Genomic DNA, 22,223 nt, shown 5'->3' on the forward strand with positions numbered 1-22,223 from the left:
TGGGAGGAATCCAGTTAACTTTACATAGATTCCTTGTTTTAAAAGATGTATTTGTAGTTCCTGAGTTGAAAAGGAACTTAATTTCTGTAAAGTGCTTGCTACAATATAAATATACTCTTAATTTCAATGTGGATAAAGTGTTTATTCATAAAGATGGAGTTGAGATTTGTACAACTAAACTGGAAAATAACTTATATGTACTAAGACCGTTAGCATTAAGTTCCCTCCATAATATAGAGATGTTTAAGACTGTCGTAACTCAATCTAAACGTCAACGGGGTTCTTCAAAAGAAAATGTCTAACTTTGGCACCTTCGATTAAGGCACATCAATCTCAATAGGATTGAGAGGTTGGTAACGAATGGCCTTCTAAGTGAGTTAGAAGAAAATTCTTTACCGGTGTGTGAATCTTGCCTTGAGGGTAAGATGACTAAAAGACCTTTTACTGGAAAAGGTTATCGAACCAAAGAGCCTCTAGAGTTAGTACATTCTGACCTCTATGGTCCAATGAATGTGCGAGCCAAGGGAGGTTACAAGTATTTTATCAGTTTTTTTTATGATTACTTTAGGTATGGGTATGTTTATCTAATGCAATGAAAGTCTAAATCATTTGAAAAGTTCAGAGAGTTCAAGGCTGAAATTGAAAATGCATTAGATAGACGAATTAAAACACTTTGATCGGATCGAGGTGGAGAGTTTTTGGATTTGGGGTTCTGGGACTATTCGATAGAACATGGAATCATTTCCTAACTCTCAGAACCGGGTACACCTCAATAGAATGGTATAGCAGAGAGGAGAAATAGGACCTTGTTGGATATGGTTCACTCGATGATGAGTTACGCTTCCTAACCGAACTCGTTTTGGGGTTTTGCAGTGGAGACTGCGGTATACATACTCAACTGTGTTCCCTCTAAGAGTGTTGCGAGAACACCTCTGGAGTTGTAGAACGGGCGTAAAGCTAGTTTATGTCATTTCCGCATTTGAGGTTGCCCTACACATGTGCTTGAGGCTAGTCTCAAGAAGTTGGAACCACGGTCGAAGTTATGCCTCTTTATAGGCTACCCTAAAGGTACACAAGGGGGTTATTTTTATGATCCGATGGAAAACAAGGTGTTTGTTTCAACAAATGCTACTTTCCTGGAGGAGGATAATATCAGGGAGCACAGTCCACGTAGTAAAGTCGTGATACGTGAGCTTTCTAACGAAACTACTAAAATTTCAACAAAAGTTGTTGAATGGCCTACTTCATCAGCAAGAGTTGTTGATGATAGTTCATCTGGTAGGTCGGTTCCACCCATTCGCTATCTGGGTTTCATGGAAATCCTGGTTATGGTAGTTGATGGCGACGTTGAGGATCCTTGTCTTATCAAAAGGCAATAGAGGATGTTGATCGGGATGAATGGGTCAAAGCCATAGATCTCAAGATGGAGTCAATGTACTTCAACTTAGTATGGGATCTTGTAGATCAGCCTGATGGGGTATGACCTATAGGTTGTAAATGGATCTACGAGAGGAAACGGGGTGCTGATGGGAAGGTGCAAATCTTCAAGGCTTGACTTGTGGCAAAGGGTTATACCTAGGTGGAAAGAGTCGACTATGAGGAGACTTTTTCACCTGTTGCCATGTTGAAGTCAATATGCATCCTCTTATCCATTGCCGCTTATTATGATTATGAGATTTGGCAAATGGACGTCAAAACGACCTTTTTTAATGGCAATCTTGAGGAGACCATTTACATGATGCAGTCCAAGATCAAGAGCAAAAAGTTTGCAAACTGAATCAGTCCATTTATGGGCTGAAATAGGCGTCTTGATCTTGGAACATTTGGTTTGATATTGCGATCAAATCGTACCGCTTTGATCAAAATGTTTATGAGCATTGTGTTCTATAAGAAGATCGTCAACAGTTCAGTAGTTTTTTAGTGTTGTATGTAGACGATATCCTACTCATTGGGAATGATGTAGGTCTTCTGACTGCAGTTAAGAACTGGCTAGCGACCCAATTCAAAATGAAAGATTTGGAAGAGACTCAGTTTATTCTGGGTATACAAATCTTTTGGGGTCATAAGAACAAAGTGCTCGCACTGTCTCAAGCATCGTACATTGATAAGATGTTGCTCAAGTACTCGATGCAAGACTCAAAAGGCACCTACTGCCATTCAAGTATGGAGTTACACTGTCTAAGGAAATGTGTCTTAAGATGCCTCAAGAGGTTGAGGAGATGAGACGAGTCTCATATGCATCTGTCGTTGACAGATTGATGTATGCGATGCTCTATAGTAGGCCAGATATCTGCTTTGCTGTGGGGATAGTCAGTAGGTATCAGTCTAACCCAGGGCAGGGTCACTAGACTGCAGTTAAGAACATCCTCAAGTATCTTCGGAGAACGAGGGACTACATGCTCGTGTATGAATCTAGGAATTTGATCCTTATTGGATACACAGATTCTGACTTTCAGACTAATAAGGACTCTCGAAAGTCCACTTCAGGGTCAATTTTTACTCTTAACGAAGGAGCTGTAGTGTGGCGAAGCACTAAGCAAGGGTGCATCGCCAACTCCATGATGGAGGTCGAGTACGTGGCGGCTTGCGAAGCTGCTAAGGAGGCCGTTTGGCTCAGGAAGTTCCTGATAGAGCTAGAAGTTGTTCTAAACATGTATAAGCCCATCACCCTCTATTTTAACAAGAATGGTACTGTAGCAAACTCCAAGGAGCCCAATAGTCATAGGTGCAACAAACATATAGAGCAGAAGTATCATCTGATCCATGAGATAGTGCATGGAGGGGACATGATCATCACGAAAATCACTTTGGAGCACAACATTGCTGACCCGTTTACGAAGGCTCTTATGGCTACAATGTTTGAGGGACCTTCAGAGCATGGGTCTACAGGACCGCCCGCGACTAGACTAAGGCAGGTGGGAGATTTTATTGTATTGGGCCTTAGTGCCCTAGTTTATTGTTTTGTACTATTTTTATATACACCCCATTCGCTTTACGACAAGTGGAAGATTGTTGGGGATGATGCCCTAAACTCTCGTTTCCTGTAGTTTGTAAACACAGTTTTGAACAAACGCTTGTGATGTATAATATATGATATTTTCTTCACTTCTTGTCTTTGAACATTGGATGTTTTATTTTATTTTTACCACAAACCAATAAACTAAAATCCATGGTTGTCATTATGTAACTTAAGCATGTATGTGGTGACATACAAGTGGATCATGTCTTAAGTGATAACCAAAATGGTCTGTAGTATATGGATATAGGAGGGAAACCTATCTTGTAACGCTATAGATGTGGCTCGCTTTGGTAGAATAGTTACAAGTGTTATGACTTGCTACAGATGGTCTGATCCGATCATTCATGTGGGACATGCGAGTGGAGCGTCCTATAAGAGTTTGTAGAAGACCTGACCACGAAGTGTTAACATCTTGTTATATAACGTTGTTCATGACAGAGACTTCACTTCACTAGGATGACCATAGGTAACATGACCTCAATCCTGAGTGAGTTGGGATCTCCTATCTTTGAGGGCGTTCCTTTAATTGCATAGGTGCGAGTGGCCAAGTCGCCGACTCAAACCTACCACTTTGGGGATTCGTCTGATTTGGAGCTAGGAACTTAGTTACATAAGATGTAATATTCATTCCTCAAAGCAGGGGTAAGTAGATAGATTGCTCCCTTGAGGGTTGATCCCGGGCTTGAACAGATGTAGCGCCACACACCTTTTCATGGCCCCAGAGGTCTCCACATATAGTAGGACTATATTGTATTGTTCATTAGAAGGATCGTGGTACTTAAGGAGTTAGATTAACTATAGAGAAAAAACGGTAAATTGGCTCAACTGTACTTACGAGCATCTGTGAAGGGTTATCGCACTGTTGATGGTTATATCCGATTGATAACTGGTAGAAATGCAAGTTATTATAGCCTTTTATTTAGAATTATGAGGGCTAACAAGTAGAATATGCGGTGATTATACTAAGAATTCATGTGGAAAAGTGAGCTTGCGTCGATCAACATCGAACATCTCGGCTAACCCAATCTTATGCATTATTCTACGTCAAATGTCTATCTTTTATAGCTATCGCAGGAATTGATCGCATACGGAGAATCCCGCCATCGTAAAGGCGATTGCGTACGTTCGTCACATGGATGTTGCGACATTAACCACATGCGTCCATCGCATAGAGGTTGCGACTACAAAGTAATAACCATAATAGAGGGATGAAGCAAGGGTGGTGGAATGCGATGGTACTTCGAAAACCAAGCATGAACACATACCTTGGGAGTATCAAAAGATGATGTTGACATTTCACCTACCATGCGTTAGTAGCAGAAATTTAGAGCAGGTCCATCATCCGTTAGTAGCATAAATTTAGAGCAGGACCATAATGTTGTGGGCGATTGAGCTCTATAAATAGAGCCTTAGAGCCCAACTTCAAATCATCCGAGCTTCTGCCTTGAGGCAGATTCTTGTGATCATAGATGAAAGACATGAGAAGACATTCTTTGAGAGTTTTTCATTCCTTCAACCATTCCGAGTGACGACCGGAGCTTCGCCAAAGATAGATCTCGAGAGAGACTACTTCACCGCCCATCCGCCACTGGCAACCTTGACACACATTTGATGGAAGCAAGATATTGCCTACATCTGCCCTCTATCTCTCTTCCATCTCTGTATTGTATTACATTTTGTAATCAATGCATCTTTTGTTTTCCTTTCCATCTTCATTTACCTTTTCTTTATCATCCGTTACTTTCATTGCAACGACTAAGTAAGATTGCTAGAGTATCACATACTTAATCATGCGACATAGACATATGAAGCATGTAGCAAACCACCGAGAGGTGTGCATTGGCCAAGTATAGTGAGTAAATCCTCTTTGCTTCGTCTGAGGCTTGTCAGCAACGCTTGTCTATGAGCTGTCGCAATGCTTGTCTATGAGCTTATCAGCGTCGACTAACTGCCCAAGAGGGTAAGTAGTGGAACTCACTGAGCAAAGTAAGCAATGTTCCTAGAGATAGGAATAATCTTATATCAACCATGCTTTATATGATCATCTTGTCTTATGAGTGCATCATTCCTCATTTGGACATACTTGAGAGAGTAGTATAAAAACTAAATCTAGGCTTGAGAAAGTCAGATTGGATCGCATGAGCAAGAGTAGAGACTTGGGAATAAGTTCTATTTGCTATTACACAACACATGCGCCCTAAAACAATGATATGGTGGTATGCGGTCACCTTGTCTTGTGTGTTAGCTCATATAAGCAAGAATAGAGACTTAGACATAAGTCCTATCGACATTATCGCATATGCATTGCATGCATCCCAAACAATTGTGTATAGTATGATCGCATAACTTGTGCTGGCTGGGGTTACTCTTGCGATCAAGCTTAGTGATGCGGTGAAGTCATCCCCGCCACCATTTTATCTATTTTTCCTTGCATCTTATTATGCGTTAACAGCTGTCGTGTCTCTACCAACTCTCATAGTCATACTTCCATAGCTTAGTTTGTTTAGTTAGGAGTAGGAGTAGCGCATAGTCCTTAAACTTCATTATTCTTTTATTCTTCGCCGCAAACACATCACTTCGCAACATTTAGCTACAAGTCCTTGAGTTCGACCTCGGATCACCTCGAGAAACTTGTGATCTTGTTATACTTGGCGAGAGAGCAAGAAAACTTGTGGCAAAAACACATGGTCATTGCACAGATTCTTAAACGCATATCCCTTAGTCCAACGCATGACTAGTGACACATAGAGAACGAATGCATATCATAAGATGAACACATATTTATTTACTCCATTTTTCACGCATCACCGATGGACACAGAAATATATCTGTGGTAAGAAGAGTTCAGCTGTCAGTCTTTAGTGGAATGCTGGCAGTTAATGGATGATAGATCTCATGGCTAAAGAGTTTAGTCAGTTATTCACATACTGTTGGAACTTCGAGTCATAGGTTTATAAGGTCCCCTTGGTAGCTCAATGGATTCAAGTTAAGAATCAGCTTTTGGGTCAGTTTGAAATGTTCAAATTGACAAGAGGGAGTCTGATTATATATGATACGATTGAACTGGTTAATTATATATGATGTGATTGACTTTATGTATGAGATACATTGATTGAAGGAAATTATATATAAATATGATTTATATCTAGTGGAGGAGAAAATACTATAGTTTATATGTGTATTAAACTATAGGTTAATGAATATAATATGATTCTATTTATTATTTTAATTTGACACTTATAGGATAATTGTGCCCGCAGTTTTCTTCGTAACCTTGTGTTAGTGGGAAGTTTCATTCAATTTTTATAACTGAAGAAGAAAATGAAAATCGTTTTCATTTTTTAAAAAGATCACATAATTTGCTCACGAAGTTTATATTGTCCATCGCTTAGCTAACTGAGAGACTATTCGATAGCTCAAAGTTGCTTCACGATTGTATACACGCGTGCCATCTTCGAAACGATCGCATACGTTTTTTTAAACAATCGTCTAGCGTTCGAGCGATTACTAAATGATCGTATAGACGATTGCAGCCTATTTACTACACGATCGTATACTTCTTCTAAACGATCAAGCACAATCTATATGATAGACCCGCCCTTCTCCCACTTGCTTGATCGTTGAATACGATCTTCATATCCTCCTCCCCTCTACCAAATTCCAACAGAGGCAACTCTTTGGATTTTCTCCCCGAGATACTGAGGGTTCCAAGTGGTGGTGTCATCCCCATTTGTTCTGTTCGTGAGTAAACGATCGGTGGTATTGGTGAACGATTGCTTGGACGTTCCAACGAGAGCGAGAGCAGTCTCTTGGAGAGAAGGAGATTTTTTATGGAGAAAGGTTCTTCAACTGGTGAGTTTTCTTGTTCTCTTGTTATTTAATTTCAAAGCATGCCAGTAATTTGTAATTAAATGCACATCTATTTTGTTTGAATGTAAATGTGAAATTCTGTCATCTGCTTAGAGGAACTAGAGTTCCTTTACCATCAACCAGCATCGTTACCAAGGGGCTTCCAAGGATTACTACTCACCAAACCTCCTCTGAAGTAACCTGCAACCACTGGACAACAAGCCCACGTTCTTCACAACTCGAATCTAACAACAAAACACCAAGAATCAGGCTAAGAATTTAATGGGCAACAACTAAACAACTAGGGACAAACCTAAAATGTTCCAAATCTTACCCCAAACAGCAGAATCTGACGGAAATTAATCACGATCCGACAACAGACGAGGCTGTCCGCGTCAGACCTGTGAATGGGCGCTTGGGCTAGGTTGGCAACATCGTAACAATACAGGGACAAGGGAGCGGCGGCGCGACGACTGGAGAACTCGGAAGGAACACGCGACACTGGGCGGCGAGTGCTTGGGACGCGACGAGGGGATGCCGGCGATGCTCGGACGACTGGTGGATTGCAGAACCACGCACGACTAGAACTAAAGAAAAGAAATGAGGGGGGAGGGGGGGTCTCGCGTGCGCTGGGGGAAGAAGAAGGGAACTAAATTTTTTTTCTTTACTGCACACTTCCCAAGACCATTTATAATATGACTCTTTTAATCCTAATTCCCCCAATCCCTCGAAACAACTCCAAACAAATTTATTATTTCACCAAAATTTAAATAAATTCTAAAGGAAATTAAACCTCAACCACACAAATCTAATTCCTCACTTATTTGTTCAAATAAAAAGGATTACAATTAAATTATTAAAATCTAACCTCAACCAAAATAAATCCCAAATAATTTAATAAAGTTTTACCTGAAAAAATTTGGGGCATTACAGAGAATGTGGGATTTTGAAAAATAATTTTGGGTAAAATAAAAATTACATGTGGATCAAATAAACTTTTGAATTTCCTTTTTTGAAATGTGTAATTGATTATAGGTTGGGAACAAAAAGAAATGGAGCCATAATATTTATGTAATTAAGAAGTTAACTTCAACATTCTTGTAAATAATAAAAAAGTTGGACATAAATATAACGTGAAATATTTATTAAAGTCTTATATGTTATTATCCCTAAAAAGTTGACTCATAAAATGAATTCCTCGTCAAAGTGGTTTATTTATTGGAATCTTTAACGATTTTTTTAACTCCAATAAATTGTTAATGTGGATTCTTTTGTTTTCATTACGTTTTTTTTTAAACAATATTTTGTTAAAGAATTTTATACTCTCCAATGGAGAAAATTTCTAGTTTTACCTTAGTATGAGATCAATGTCTAATTTTGATCTCTACACTTTTAGTAAATCTTAAGGTTAATCCTTATTCTTAGTTTATTGTTGATTTTTCCAAAAATCTATTATCATTTATTACCCTTATTACTCTAATTTTGTTTAAATATTCATATTATGTATTTTATAAAATGTATAATAATAATAATATTATTTAATAAATTTTGAAAAAAAATTAATTAACATTTGAAAGCATATAATTAAAATTGAATAAATTTAAAATATAAGGATGAAAATGATATTTTAACTAAAACGAATACGTATCATTTTCCTTTCAATTGCATATACACGTTGAAAATGCACTGAAAACGAGAAACTGTGTCCTTGAGCGTCAATGAGGTAAATATGATATCCTAGTGAAAGATAATGAACCAAATTAAATCAAACTAGTTATATAAATTGTTTGTTTATTTATTATTATTATTATTATTATTTTTAAATTCAGTTTAGACTTTAAAGCAACGATATAATTTACTTGTATAGTTAATTTGTATTAAGTTTTCTTTTTCTTCTTTTTCAACAAGTGAGATGGAGAATCAAGTCTAGCATTTTAGTTCAAGAATATAGAAGTCATTTAGGACACCAACTACAAATTGGTGGGAATGAGTTATTATAGCTCACTCCATGTATGGGACAACAAATATAAAAATGGTGTATATAATTATTTATAACTTATAATTAAGTATAGTAAATACTATTTTAAAATTTTCTTTACTCTAATATTTATTATTTGTTATAATTATTTATAACCTACAATTAAGTATAATAAATACTATTTCAAAATTCTTTTTACTACGATATTTATTATTTGTTACCATGTAATACTATTTATAACCTACAATTAAATATGGTAAATATTATTTCAAAACTCTCTTTGCTACAATGTTATTATCAGTTACAATATTTATTATTTTTCACTCTATTGTTTATTTTCTTCTTGACTATAGTGCTTACTATTTTATATTCAAATAAAAATAGTTTATACTCTAGACACAAACTATTGTAATCCTCGTTAAAGTAGTTTGTATCTAAATATTAATAATTATCACCACCTATTATAATAACCAATTCAGCGCTTCAAATACCTTAAGTCTGAACTAATCGAATTATGGCTAGTAAAAAAATTATTTGTATAGATTGATTATTCAAAAATTTTAGTCACTTCTATTAATCTATATCTCTTGATCGAGAATGCATGAGTTGATCTATGCTTAATCTTCAAAGATAAATTGGAAAAAGAAAGAGGGATAAATTGACTCAAATCATTAAAAAAAAAAAAAAAAAAAAAAACTCTCTAAGACTAATAAAAAGGAGAGGGAAAAAAAATACATAAAATAGAGAGTAGAAGAACATGAATTTGTTGGATGTTGAAAATGGGAATGGATGGTAGTGTAAGTTTGAAGAGGGTGAGGAGTGTGGAGAGATAGGATTAGATCAAAATGGTTAGGAAGATTGATTGATTGTCCGCCACTCATATAGTTTGCATTCACTATTCACCCATTCTCTCAGTGAGTTTAGCTGGTTCTCTCTGTGCTTTGCCTTCTTCCTTCAATGGCTTCCGTTTCAGCTTCTTCTCTCAGCTTCCACTTACCATCGAAGCCACTTTCCAAGGTTAACCACGTTTTCCCCTTCACATTCTTTTCTTCACACTTAATTTACACTTCCACTTCCATTGCATTGCATTGCTCTTTGGTTCCTACTTCCCGCTCTGCTCAACCCTTGCTTCCTTCGTTTTAATATATTTTTATAATTGATTATCATTTCTTTAAGGAAGACGGCGGCGCTGATAGGAACTCCATGTTCTCGGGCTCTACCTCCAACCGCTTATCTTTGAAATCCTCCTTCATCTCTCCTTTACGTAAGATTCCGACGCAAACCTCTGCTGCTGCTGCTGCCGCCCCCAAGTTCTCCATGCGCGTCGCTTCCAAACAAGCCTATATCTGCCGTGATTGCGGGTATCACTTCCTATCTCTGCCTTTCACCCTAATTTACCACATCTTCATTTCCAACATCCTTCTAAACCTCTCTGTTCGACGAATATGTAGGTACATTTACAACGATAGAACTCCTTTTGACAAATTGCCTGATAAGTATTTCTGTCCTGGTAATTTGCTTCCCTTTCTCTGGCTTCCACTATATTGACCTGTGTTTTTTTTTGTTTCTTGTTTGTAATCCCACTCATCCCACCTTCTTTCTTCAAACCAATCGGACCAATTAGTTTACTGTTGACGTTGGGTCGCCTTTATTTTTAACACAGTTAAGTTCCTGCTATTATTTTAAACTGAAAACTTAAAACATAATATCTGCAAGAACCAAACAAATAGAACTTCTACAACATACAATTCTCTTCATGTAACTGAAACCAACTTCAAATCATTTACATTCTGCTCCAACTCAATAAAGAAATTGAAATCTAATATAAATTTTATCATGTCTTGGCAGTCTGTGGTGCTCCTAAGCGAAGATTTAGACCTTATGAGCAATCTGTGACTAAAAACGCTAACGAATTTGATGTGAGGAAGGCGAGAAAGGCGGAGATCCAGAAAGATGAAGCTATTGGGTAAGACGGAAAAATCAAATTACTATTTTTATAAATGACCATAGATTTTAATGATTGTTTGCTCAGTCTGATTGATATCATGTAAAATGGTATAGGAAGGTGCTGCCTATTGCTGCTGCAGTGGGAATCGTGGCACTTGTAGGTTTATACTTGTACCTGAATAGCGTCTTCTAGATCGAGTGGCTTGCTCAATGACCGGGGCTTAGCATCATTTGTTAGCTCATTTTCTTCACGAGGCTGTTTTATATTGATTTAAATATTATATGTATTTTTTCCATCCACTATCCACTATCAATGACCGGGGCTTAGCATCATTTGTTTAAGCTTTGCAATATTATATGATATATATATATATTCAATTATTTATTGATTATGCTTCTTTGCACCCAGTGTAATAGCCGTGTGCCTTACCTAATTTATGGACCTCTGGATGTGGCTTTGGGGTAGACTGACTTTGGGATGGTTATATTTTGGAAGATTTTGTTTAACTAGTTCTTTCATGGACTGATGTGCTTTTAGGTTCGGTTATTCAGCCATAAGTGTTAGACACATTTCTAAGCGACCTGTCACGTGGTTATTGTTTGCAACAACCAATCGTGTGGCATTTGGGTGAACTCAGTAGCTAAGACACTCCAAGTAAGCCTAAAAGAGGTTTTAATTATGCTATGGCACGAGAGAAATTGAAAGGGACAAGGAAAGAGTAGGCACGAGAGTTTGGGAGAATGGATGTTATATTGCTTGAGCTTACAATCGATGATTGTACAAATGGGGCCTCCCCACCGACCTAGGGAGCTCGGTTGTGGCTCTTTCTAGAGCCTTCTCGACATTTCTTGGGCCATACTAAGCCTTTCTACAAGCATCTAAGTACATATTAGGGCCTTTTAGAGTGTTCCAGACATTTTCGGACTCTCCCAGCACCTTCCCATCCTTGACCGTCACTGCCTTGTCCAGACTCATCCAACATGTTCTAGACTCTTCCATAGGTGTTCGGGTCTGTCTAGAGCTTTCTAGACGTGTCCGGGTCTGTCTAACGATCGCTAGCTCTGTCTAGACCCTTCTCGCGTGCACCAGCTCCATCTATGGCCTTCCAGGCTTGTCTCAGGCCGTCTGGGTGCTTGGCATGGGCGCTGGTACTGTCCAACGTTCTCTAGAAGCTTCTAGGCTTGCCTAGGACATGGCGAGACGTCTAGGACATTCGCTGAGCATCGAGCGAACGCGCGCGCCATTGATAGGGCCACACGTGCAGGGACCTCTGCACGAGGCGACTGGGGTGCGCACCTGGCATGGCATGCGTGCGTGTCAAAGCCTGCGTTCCTCTTGGACTTTACGGTGCCCCAAGGCTCCCCCTTGGCTAATGCTAGGGAGCTTTTTGTGAAAATTTTAGGGACTTCTTGCGGGGCGTGACACCTTCCCCCACTTAATTTCGCAATGTTCCCATTGCACTATTCTCCCGATATCTCCTGATGTCATCCTCGAATTGCCACAACAAGTCTTCTCGTTCCCAGCTAGCTTCGCTCTCTGGCAAGCCCTGCCATTTCACCAAGTATTATGTCTAACTTGGGACTCCTCTCTTTCTTATCTTCCGATCTACCAATATTTCATCAATCTTCTTTTCAAACTCCATTACTACAGCAGTCTGAGTAGGCTTTTAGCCATGGCATCTCGATCCATCCCTTCCTTGATTCTATCAAGGAAGTTGGTTGTGGGCATGCTGGTAAGAGGAGCAAGCTCAGCTTTACAGCTGAGTGCATCAGCTACTACGTTGGCCCGTCCTAGTTTATACTTAAGCTTGTAGTCAAATTCTGCCAAGAAGTCTTACCATCGAGCCCGTTTTGGTGTCAATTTCTTTTGTATTTGAAAGTAGCTTGTGCCTTGTGGCAATGTTATCGGTCAACACAGTGAATTGACATCCAAGTAGATAGTGCCTCCAAGTTCACAAGCAATGAATGATAGCCGTCATCTCCTTCTCTTGGACGTCATCTCTTTCTCTTGGACAGTATAGCGCCGCTCTATCTCATTCAGCTTGTGACTTTCATATGCAACTAAGTGCCCTTCTTGCATTAATACGACACCAATGGCATAGTCAGATGCATCAGTATGCACCTCAAAGGGTTTGGAGTAGTCTGGAAGTATCATGACTAGTTCCTATGAAACAGCTTCTCTGAGGTATTCAGAGACTTTTTGGCACTCTTCTTGACTGATCCCAAGGTTGATTCTTTTTCAACAGATTGGTAAGGGGGGGCAGTTATGATCGAATAACCCTTGATGAACCGTCTATAGTAATTTACAAAGCCCAAAAAGGAATGCAACTCAGGTATCTTAGTAGGAGGTTTCCATTCTTGTATGGCACGTACCTTGGCTATGTCCATCATCAGCTTCCCATCTTTTATCCAATGTCCAAGAAATTCCACCCCCAGCTGAGCAAATGGACATTTTTCCCTATTGATGTATAGCTTGTTGTCGCGGAGTACATGGAAGACCTGTTTCAGGTGCTGCACATGTTCCTCAAGGGTTTGACTGTACATCACAATATCATCCAAGTAAACCACCACGAAGCGATCTAAGAATGGGTGGAACAACTTGTTCATAAGTGTGCAGAAGGTGGCTGGCGCATTGATCAGACCAAATGGCATGACTAGGAACTCATAGGCATCGTACCGTGTCATGCACGTGGTCTTGGCTTCGTCTCCCACTTTGATCTTCACCTGGTAGTATCTTGACCGTAGGTCTATCTTGCTGAAGTACCGAGCCTTATCAAGTTGGTCAAAGAGATCTACTATCAAGGGTATTGGGTATTTGTTCTTGACAGTGATCTTGTTGAGTGCCTATAATCGATACATAGGAACCATCTTTCTTCTTTTGAAAGAGCACCGGGGCACCATAGGGTGCTTTTGAGGGTTGAATATAACCTGCATCAAGTAAATCTTTTAACTGTTTCTTCAACTCCTCAAGCTCTGGTGGGGCCATGCAATAGGGGTCCATGGCTGGAGGCCTTGTGCCTGGCTCCAACTCTATCTCGTGGTTTACCTCATGTCTTGTGGCAATTTCTTGGGCAGCTCGGTGGGCATTACATCCTTGTATTCATCAAGGACTTCTTATATGCATGTCGACACAGGAGGTTGGCTCGGGCTTTCTTCTTCCTCATCTCGAAGGTCCCTTGCCGAAGCTATCATGTAGTTTTGACTCTTTGAGATCCCTCTTTTGAATTGTAAGCCAAAGATCATATTGGCGGATCTCTCCTTACTCCTCAAGGGGACCACTCGGAACATATGTTCATCTAATATTACCAGGGACTTCGAGAAAGGAATAGGAAAGGCCAAGGCACTATGAAAGAATGCTAGACCAAGGACTATTTTGAAGTCATCCATGGGCACAACAGTAAAGTCTAGCGTACCTTGCTAGTCACCGACCTTGGCTAGGACGTTCTTGGCTATGCCCCTTATAGGCTTGGCTCCCGAGTTGACAGTCTTGATGGTTCCATGTTCTTTTTTGAAGCTCAGGCCAAGTCTCTTGTTCATCCATGAAATTATGTGTGGCACCAGTATCGAGCATGTTCGTCACAGCCTTCTAATTCAATGATGCATCGGCATAGAGTAGACCACTATCTTTTCCTTCGTTTTAGGAAAGGCTCTTTGGAAGGGTAGCCAGTTGTTGGAGCGACCCCATTATGGCTTCAGACTCCCTCGCATCTTAATTTCTTTTGTTAAGCTTAGCCACGAGGGCATTCATAGCTTTTCGATTTGGACAATCTCTTGTTCGATGGGGCCCATCACAAATAAAGCATGGTTTAGGAGGTTTAGAGGACCGACCTTTATTCCCATTGTGGGGCTTCTTATGCTTGTGGAAGGCCTTTGAGCTCTCCCCATCCTTCTTGTGATGATCTTTTCGTTGGTGTGCCTTGTTTCCCTCACTTTTACTTGGACTAGGATTCTTCCCATTGCTTTGAGAGGAGTAATCAACAAGCACTTAGCAATAGTATCGTCAAGTGTCTGGACATTTCTCCTATCCAGCTCTACCCTAGCCCAATCCTTCAAGCCATCGTTAAAGTGGATGAGGGCATCCTTTTCAGAAAGATCGTCTATCTCAAGCATGAGGGTGGTAAACTCCTTGACATAGTCAAGGATGCTACCGGTGTGCCTTAGTCGTCTCGATTTGCCCCGTACCTCCACATCGGCATTATGAGGGACAAAGTGCTTTCAAAGCTCCATTTTGAATTGTTCCCACGTACTGATATTACATAACCCTCATTCATGTTCAGCATGTTTCCTTCGCCACCATAATTGGGCAGCATCACATAGGAACGTCGGTGCGTTGCTTATTCGTGCATTATCATCAAACACCCCTAGAACTTCAAAGTATTGCTCGAGCCCACGCAAGAAATTTTTTACCATCGCGGCATTAGGAGTGCCATTATAGGTGTCCGACTTGGGCACCTTAAGGCCGGATGCACTGGATGCAGCGGGAGTATTGCTAGTGGAGGTTAGGCCACTAGCATTTCAAGGTGCCCTATATTCGGCTCGAACATTATTTATTTCAGTGTAAAGTTTGTTGATCTTACCTTCGACGAACTTTCGAAAGTCAGCCACCTTGGTTGTTAGGGCGCTGATCTCCCTCTTGAATGTTTGTCCAAGCTCCTCGATCATATCTTGGGCTGCCGAGGTGTTCTTAGCATTCTCTTGGACTAACCCATCATAATTGTCGCTTAGCCTACCAACAGTGAGCTAAACATCTTTCAAACCTTGCTCAAGGTTGGTAAGGCAAGCATCACCGTGCTCTCTTATTGTCGGACCTTTTGATTTTGAGCACTTGGTTGAGGAGTGATGTTCCTTACGTCCTCGAGTGATGGGGCTCTCGATGACGTGTTCAATTGGTGATTCCTTAGTTGCCACATGCGCAACAAGGGTGTGAAGAGGTACCTAGGTCTCAAAACTGTTGCTCTGATACCACCTGTCACGTGGTTATTGTTTGCAACAACCAATCGTGCTGCACTTGGGTGAACTCAGTAGCTAAGACACTCCAAGTAAGCCTTAAAGAGGTTTTAATTATGCTATGGCACGAGAAAAATTGTAAAGGACAAGGAAAGAGTAGGCACGAGAGTTTGGAAGAATGGATGTTGTATTGCTTGAGCTTACAACCGATGATTGTACAAATGGGCTATTTATAAGGGTGCCCTCATTGACCTAGGGCCTTAAACCGACATAGGGAGGTTAGTTGTGGCTCTTTCTAGAGCCCTTTTGACATGTCTTGGGCCATACTAAGCCTTTTTACAAGCATCTAAGTACATACTAGGCCTTTTAGAGTGTTCTAAACATTTTCGGACTCTTTCAGCATCTTCCCATCCTTGACCATCACTGCCTTGTCCAGACTCATCCAACACGTTCTAGAGTCTTCTAGAGGTGTCTGGGTCTATCTAGAGCTTTCCAGACGTGTCTGGGTCTGTCTAGTGATCGCTAGCACTGTCTAGACCCTTCTCACGTGCCCTAGCTCCATCTATGGTCTTCCAGGCCTGTCTCGGGCCGTCTGGGCTCTTGGTGTGGGCACTGGTACTGTCCAGCGTTCTCTAGAAGCTTCCAGGCTCGCCTAGGATATGGGCGAGACGTCTAGGACATTTGCTGAGCATCGGGTGAACATGTGCACATGGCCACGTGTGCACATTGATAGGGCCGTGTGGATGGCGTCCAGCAGAGGCGTGCGTGCTTGGGACCCACGTGCGAGGCGACTGGGGTGCACGCTTGGCATTGGGCGCGTGCGTGTCAAAGCCTGCCTCCTTTTGGACTTTACAGGGCTCCAAGGCTCCCCTTGATTGATGCTAGGAAACTTTTTGTGAAAATTTTAGGGACTTTTTGTGGGGCGTGACAGACTGCCCTCAACAGTTGTACTGAATGTAGGAGGTTATGTAAAACTGTTGAAGGTGGAGAACCAGGAAATGTGCTTTTAAGGATGGTTACTTGGTTAGCGAGGCATCCGAGGAGTGAACTTTTGACCTTATGCGATTTGGATATTGTAGCTTCCAAGTATCAGTTAATTTAGCACATTGTCAACATTTTATGTAGAGGAATCAGAGTTAAAGAGTAAGTAGTGAATTGCAAATTGGTAGTTTTTCATTGCCAAGCATGTATGAGGTTTTCACTTATACATTAAATCTGCATCACAGAACATGTGGTGGAGGCCTGTTATCCAGAAACGACTTGAATAGTATAAGTGACCGTTGAGGTTGAGAGAATGGAGCTTCATGAGAGGCACCTCGAATGGTTGCAAACGAAAGGATATTGCCATAAACTTGGGTCCAACCTGCGACCTGAGAGAGAGAGAGAGAGAGAGGGAGAGAGAGAGAAAAATGCTCAATTGAATTGTGGAATTCGAAATGAGGACAAATAGCAGACTTACCTGCTTTCCCTGGAACCAGGCACCGTATGGAACACTAGTGTTAAGACCCAGCTCTGTTGCCAACCTATGAACCAGCAAGCGACTACCCATCAATGGAATTACCGAATCCTGATCTCCACTGGCAACAGAAAATGATATAAGAAAGATAGGCGTTGGCGTTGTATTGACTATTGAGATCCACCATCCATCTGATTTATGGTTTTGATAAGGGAATATAAATTAGATTTCACCCACGTACCTGTAAATCAAGATTCGTATGCCCGCTTTGACAAGTGACCCAACAATGGAGATGGTTGGAATTTCCAGGTTGAGAAGCTCATAGTCCAGAACTCTGGTGTGATAAGTCATGTCAAACAACAGTAATAAGAAGGGCCTTACAGTTACAATAATGTAATACAAAGACGAAGCACAGTTGAGTTACTCGCTGCAAACAGCCCACTTGTGCACTCCGACAAGACGGGCATGAAGAGCCTTTCTCACATCCTCTCGGTTCAGATATTTAACAGTTTCATCTTCAATGCAAACATCTATCCTCTCTCGCACATGCTGCCAGATTAAGCAATCCTTAAACATCACTAGTTTAATATTTGAAAAAGAGGACTATTTTGTACCTGTGGGCTTAAATACTTAATCTGCGAGAGCACTGAAGGAATACAGACATCAAGAGTAACGTCATATTTGTCCACGAATTTACTGGTTTCTCTGTTGACTTGGGTCATCACGTGCAAACAAACCCCCGAGACTGAGTCTCTGTAGTACTCACTAACATATCGGGAATAGTTACAAGCAGCAGTGAACAATCTGTAAGTGGAGTCTGATATTAATCCATGTGACCAAAAGAATTCTGCCCTTGAATTGAAGTCTGTCGCATACTCTAAAACCGGATTCCCTAGCTGCAATTATGAGTGACCCACCCTTACTTTACGTATCAAACACCTGCAGCCTTTTCTTTTTCACATAAAACAAAACTTACTGCAATTCCCTTCAGATTAAATAACTTCTCCTTCCTGTCCAATTCAGTCATAAGCCTTGCCAGCTGAGGAATGTAATGACCTGGTATAACTAGGAAAATGATTCGGTCTCTTTTTTTTTTCCCTGGGTTTCCATTATAAGAGAGATAGGAAGATGATCAAAGAAAGACGTTTATCTGGTTTTACCTGCATAGCTTTCCCCTGTTAGAAATAGATCTCTATGCTTGTAATGAGGGAACTGATTGAACCACCTTTGCAAGAATATGAGATTGTCTTTTGCTGAAGACACCAACACGCAAAAACATAGGTTTGAAACAAGAATAAAAGACAAAAATGAAACATGATTTGTTCTTCTTTTCTACCATTATAAAAAATCAGGTTGTTTGTGGCAGTGCCAAGTGTTTAACAAGTAGAAAGATACTTTAAAAACATGAGCACTATGCTCAGCAATTTCTTAGCAAAATCAATATTGATCTTCCTTGAATAGAAGGTATGCAACAATACCTGTGGCTTTATCATCCATTGCCCCATGAGAAGCGGTACCATTAGCATAAGAGAACCCAACTCCTGCGGGCGTCTCTAAGTACAGCATGTTTGCTACTGAAATTATCGAATTTGAACTTGCCTTTACTGATCAGCAGCTATATAACATCCAAAACTATGAAGAAAATGGTGTAATTGATAAAGAAACTAATACCTCGGTTCCAGCTATATTCATTTTTCTCTAAAACCTCCCCGTTTGGCCTAAATGGTCCATTTTCTGAGAATGCCCCAACTCCTAGGGAAGAACAACCAGGCCCTGCAAAAGATTACCAAAAAAAAAAAAAGTTCCATTCAGCCGGAAATTACCTACCTACTATAATATTGAAGTAGGTAAGAGTGAAGCAAACCTCCATTCAGCCAGAGAACCAAAGGCTTGGAAGCAGGGTCAATTTCTGCTTCAACGAAGTAGTAAAACAGTGCTCTGTGCTTTTGGTCATCTACATGAATATAACCTGAAAACTGATGAAACTCCACAGGGGGCTGCCCTGGAAGACTAATAATCTTGTCAGAATGAGCATGAAAGGAGTCGACCTCCTTGTGAATGAAAAGATGAAAAATAAGAGCAGCCATTGCCATGGTCTTCCTTGTTGAAGAAAGCATGGTTTAGGCAGTGAGAGACAACTAAGGCAAGGACCTATACAAAGTGCTGCGGCTGCTTGTGCTTAGTGGAGAAATACACATAGCAGGCAATCTTATATTTAAATCGCCATCATACTTGGCAGGCCTGATATAGAATAGAAGTAATCCATTTTGTGACACCCAAAACATAAAAGATTGTATTTTTCGAAAATGAAAAAACAAATAGAATATAAGGCTGCTTTATCAAAATTCAGATCCCTGAAAGTACTGTAATGATGGTTCCCTATCTTCTGTTCCTTGACAACAACAAAAAGTATCCACTGCCAGTGTCTGGCATTCTTTTTTTTACTGTTGAGTAAAAGGTGAGAGTGGCGTATAATAATGTCAAGTGGTTTTACACAACCACTTCCTAGTTCTTGTAAGACAAGTTTCAGCTCTTTCATTTTGGTATGATTTTCTGACAGACTCTTGGGGGATTTTGAAGAATCTTGACCGAATCTCAGGGGTTACTTTTAAGTTTTTCGAGTTCATTTTTTGTACATCTGCTGTATTCTGCAGCAAAGAATAAGTTCAATCCCAGATTTCAAATGATTTTAACTAAGGAAAGGCGTTCAGTTCTCTACAACAACCAAAAAGGTTATGAAGGATTTCAAAGCATTATTCGCAGTGAATACGTCTGGTTTAAACTAAAGTTATATCAGAAACAGCTAAAATCTGTCCCAGAAATCTGTGAAAAGATTTTGTCGGTCCTTCAAATAAGATAATCCTGAAGTTTTCAATGTAAGTCAGCCTGCAACCGTAACTTTTCATATTCACTCGTTAAACTTTCTGTGTTTTCTTGTGGGAAAGATTTTTTTTTTCCGGGAGCCTATGCGAAAAAGGCACCCTTGAACTAATTATTGTCATGATTAAGTATTTGTACACAAATGCACATGCTTAAACCACATGTTCCCCATTATGCGTTGTCAAATCCTGGTTTTTAGTTTATGAGTACCAATGGTAATGGGGCCTCTGCCGCTCTCTCTCCCTCGCTTCATTTCATAACATGCCTATTTGTACTAATTAGGTGAGATACCATGTCTGCATTTCCTTTATTTATTTTTATTATTTTTATTATTTTTTTTGTTTCCTCCTTTTAATAAACATATGAAGCAATGGAACACAAAGATCTAATTGAAATCATCTTCAATATGAAGCAACGGAAACTCAAGGATCCAAATGAAACCATCTTTGAATGATTTAGATGGATGGAGATAGGCCTTTGGACCACTGCTGAAAAGGTTGAGGTGTGTGAGGCCAGGGCAGAGCCAGTGGGGTTCCCCTGCTTTGCATAAATTATGGCGGTATCCAAATAAACCAACAACCATAATACAAAGGGATGACAGGAATCATTTTCAAAACCATGCTTCCCATTATGCAACTCGCTTAACCTCAAAGACACTCTACGCGTATTTTTTTATAAAAGAAAACAAACCCCCATTAAAATGGGTTACTTATTTCTCAGTAGATGGCCCACTTAATCATAGATTATAATTAGTATAAAAGTAGTGTTGAAAAACCATCTCTTTCCATTGGTTTTTTTTCTTCCCTTTCCGAGAGAAAAGGTCAACAACTTTATTTTTAAAAGAAATTTGATAGTAGTACTGTGGTTATCCACCACTGCAATGCATGAAATAGACTGATCGATCCTCTCCCCGTTTAGAGAGCAGAAAACATTCATATTGGATTATAAATTTGTAACTTATAAGTTGGAGTAGAAGCACATTAATTTGCTCAAGAAAAACATTTGAGGAAAAAAGAACATCCTAACCTACTAAACTCTTCTTATCATCTGCCTCTTGGAATAATACAACTTTAACATACTAAAAGCCTATAGTGATTTAAGATTGCTGTTTAACAACAAGGTCCTCAATCAAATCGGCAGCTTCTTGCACTGTGGTTATGTTCTGAGCGTTATCCTCTTCGATGTTGATGCTAAATTCTTCCTCTAAGGTCATAATAATCTCCACCTGTGGGCATGCCAAAAAGTATATATATATATATTATATATTTGATTTTGTCAAATGGAACAATGAACAGAATCTTAAAAGAAAAGTGAAGAAGGATATAAGACGTACTGTGTCGAGGGAGTCAGCACCAAGAGCTGCGAACTTGGATTCAGGGGTGAGCTCTGAGGATTCAGGCAAAGCCAATTGTTTCCTCACAATTGAACACACTTTATCCACTGTCTCTGGTTTGGCCTGTTCCATACACTTAATTAAGTTCCAAAGTCTGTCAATTGATAAAGTTCAAATAATGAAAATGGGAAACTTAGTTACCGCACAAGAGACACGAAGGTGGAAAGCATTATTGTTGAGCAATCCCCGGCCAATGGAGCTTGTTCTGAGAAGCTGCCAGTGCAAGTGCCAGCAGCAGCATACAATTAAATTAATGATATAAATATCATTTAGGTTTAGGCTAGGCCCTTGGGAATTGTACTTACAATAGAATAGAATACATTAATAGATAGGGAGAATACCTGGTTGTGGTTCATCTTGGTAGGTTGGTTGAGAGGCATGCAGAATCTGAGGGAAGTAGCTGAAATAGAAGCCATTACCATTACACACCTAACACTAACAGAGAGTGAGTTGGATGGTATTACAAGGCAAGGAGGAGATGGAGGAATTAGGAATGGATTGGATGGATAGAGCAGTTTTGTTGGTTTGGAGCGCTCAATGGAAATGAGTAATGAGTGGCGGACATTTCTTCTCCCTCCATCCATTTTATCAAATCCTATCTACACATTTGCCCCACACACTCACCTGCCCTCTTCCAAAATTTCTATTTCTATCTCCTCTCCTTAATCTTTCATTGGATTCAAATTTCAACTATTTTTCTCTCTCATTCAGTCCTGCAAAACTCTCTCTCTAATGTTGTTTTATTTATTTTAAA

General features: G+C 40.0%; 3 protein-coding genes across 8 annotated transcripts; 1 reads left to right on the forward strand and 2 right to left on the reverse strand.

Moving 5' to 3' along the window:
• The first annotated feature begins 9,624 nt into the window (after window positions 1–9,624).
• LOC120072320 lies at window positions 9,625–11,180 on the forward strand. 2 transcript variants are annotated; one of them, XM_039024785.1, is made up of 5 exons: window positions 9,625–9,863; window positions 10,027–10,207; window positions 10,298–10,356; window positions 10,695–10,812; window positions 10,908–11,180. In XM_039024785.1, exons 2-5 carry the CDS (start codon window positions 10,050–10,052, stop codon window positions 10,984–10,986), a joined length of 414 nt encoding a protein of 137 aa, XP_038880713.1. In that variant the 5' UTR covers window positions 9,625–9,863; window positions 10,027–10,049; the 3' UTR covers window positions 10,987–11,180. The 2 variants fall into 2 exon arrangements, with proteins under 2 accessions (XP_038880713.1, XP_038880712.1); XM_039024784.1 differs by having other exon boundaries at window positions 9,629–9,863; window positions 10,023–10,207.
• On the reverse strand, window positions 10,962–19,505 carry LOC120072319 (serine carboxypeptidase-like 45). Of its 5 annotated transcripts, none has more exons than XM_039024782.1 (10): window positions 19,061–19,502; window positions 18,868–18,969; window positions 18,675–18,770; window positions 18,357–18,449; window positions 18,173–18,261; window positions 17,811–18,092; window positions 17,621–17,745; window positions 17,438–17,530; window positions 17,200–17,317; window positions 10,962–17,110 (listed from the first exon to the last, which is right to left on the reverse strand). In XM_039024782.1, the coding sequence occupies exons 1-10, from the start codon at window positions 19,311–19,313 to the stop codon at window positions 16,961–16,963; spliced, it is 1,401 nt and encodes a 466-aa protein (XP_038880710.1). In that variant the 5' UTR covers window positions 19,314–19,502; the 3' UTR covers window positions 10,962–16,960. The 5 variants fall into 5 exon arrangements, with proteins under 5 accessions (XP_038880710.1, XP_038880711.1, XP_038880708.1 ...); XM_039024783.1 differs by having other exon boundaries at window positions 18,173–18,252; window positions 19,061–19,500; XM_039024780.1 differs by having other exon boundaries at window positions 10,962–17,317; window positions 18,675–18,767; window positions 19,061–19,505.
• Window positions 19,506–20,966: 1,461 nt separating this feature from the next.
• On the reverse strand, window positions 20,967–22,019 carry LOC120071555 (acyl carrier protein 4, chloroplastic-like). The gene is made up of 4 exons (XM_039023884.1): window positions 21,811–22,019; window positions 21,611–21,682; window positions 21,410–21,532; window positions 20,967–21,301 (listed from the first exon to the last, which is right to left on the reverse strand). Exons 1-4 carry the CDS (start codon window positions 21,889–21,891, stop codon window positions 21,173–21,175), a joined length of 405 nt encoding a protein of 134 aa, XP_038879812.1. The 5' UTR covers window positions 21,892–22,019; the 3' UTR covers window positions 20,967–21,172.
• Window positions 22,020–22,223: the final 204 nt, after the last annotated feature.

This window comes from Benincasa hispida, chromosome 2 (genome assembly GCF_009727055.1).
Source record: "Benincasa hispida cultivar B227 chromosome 2, ASM972705v1, whole genome shotgun sequence".
Lineage (NCBI taxonomy): Eukaryota > Viridiplantae > Streptophyta > Magnoliopsida > Cucurbitales > Cucurbitaceae > Benincasa > Benincasa hispida.

What these genes read in the sequence shown, in the direction of transcription:
- LOC120072320 (XM_039024784.1), top strand. Translation starts at nt 9,804, where the DNA reads ATGGCTTCCGTTTCAGCTTCTTCTCTCAGCTTCCACTTACCATCGAAG. An exon ending in TATATCTGCCGTGATTGCGG is followed by an intron (nt 10,208 to 10,297) that starts GTATCACTTCCT and finishes ACGAATATGTAG; the next exon opens with GTACATTTACAACGATAGAA. An exon ending in TGATAAGTATTTCTGTCCTG is followed by an intron (nt 10,357 to 10,694) that starts GTAATTTGCTTC and finishes ATGTCTTGGCAG; the next exon opens with TCTGTGGTGCTCCTAAGCGA.
- LOC120072319 (XM_039024779.1), bottom strand. Translation starts at nt 19,313, where the DNA reads ATGCTTTCTTCAACAAGGAAGACCATGGCAATGGCTGCTCTTATTTTT. An exon ending in AACAGGGGAAAGCTATGCAG is followed by an intron (nt 18,262 to 18,356) that starts GTAAAACCAGAT and finishes TCATTTTCCTAG; the next exon opens with TTATACCAGGTCATTACATT. An exon ending in AAGTGGGCTGTTTGCAGCGA is followed by an intron (nt 17,531 to 17,620) that starts GTAACTCAACTG and finishes TTATCACACCAG; the next exon opens with AGTTCTGGACTATGAGCTTC.
- LOC120071555 (XM_039023884.1), bottom strand. Translation starts at nt 21,891, where the DNA reads ATGGTAATGGCTTCTATTTCAGCTACTTCCCTCAGATTCTGCATGCCT. An exon ending in ACCTTCGTGTCTCTTGTGCG is followed by an intron (nt 21,533 to 21,610) that starts GTAACTAAGTTT and finishes TGTATGGAACAG; the next exon opens with GCCAAACCAGAGACAGTGGA. An exon ending in GTGCTGACTCCCTCGACACA is followed by an intron (nt 21,302 to 21,409) that starts GTACGTCTTATA and finishes GCATGCCCACAG; the next exon opens with GTGGAGATTATTATGACCTT.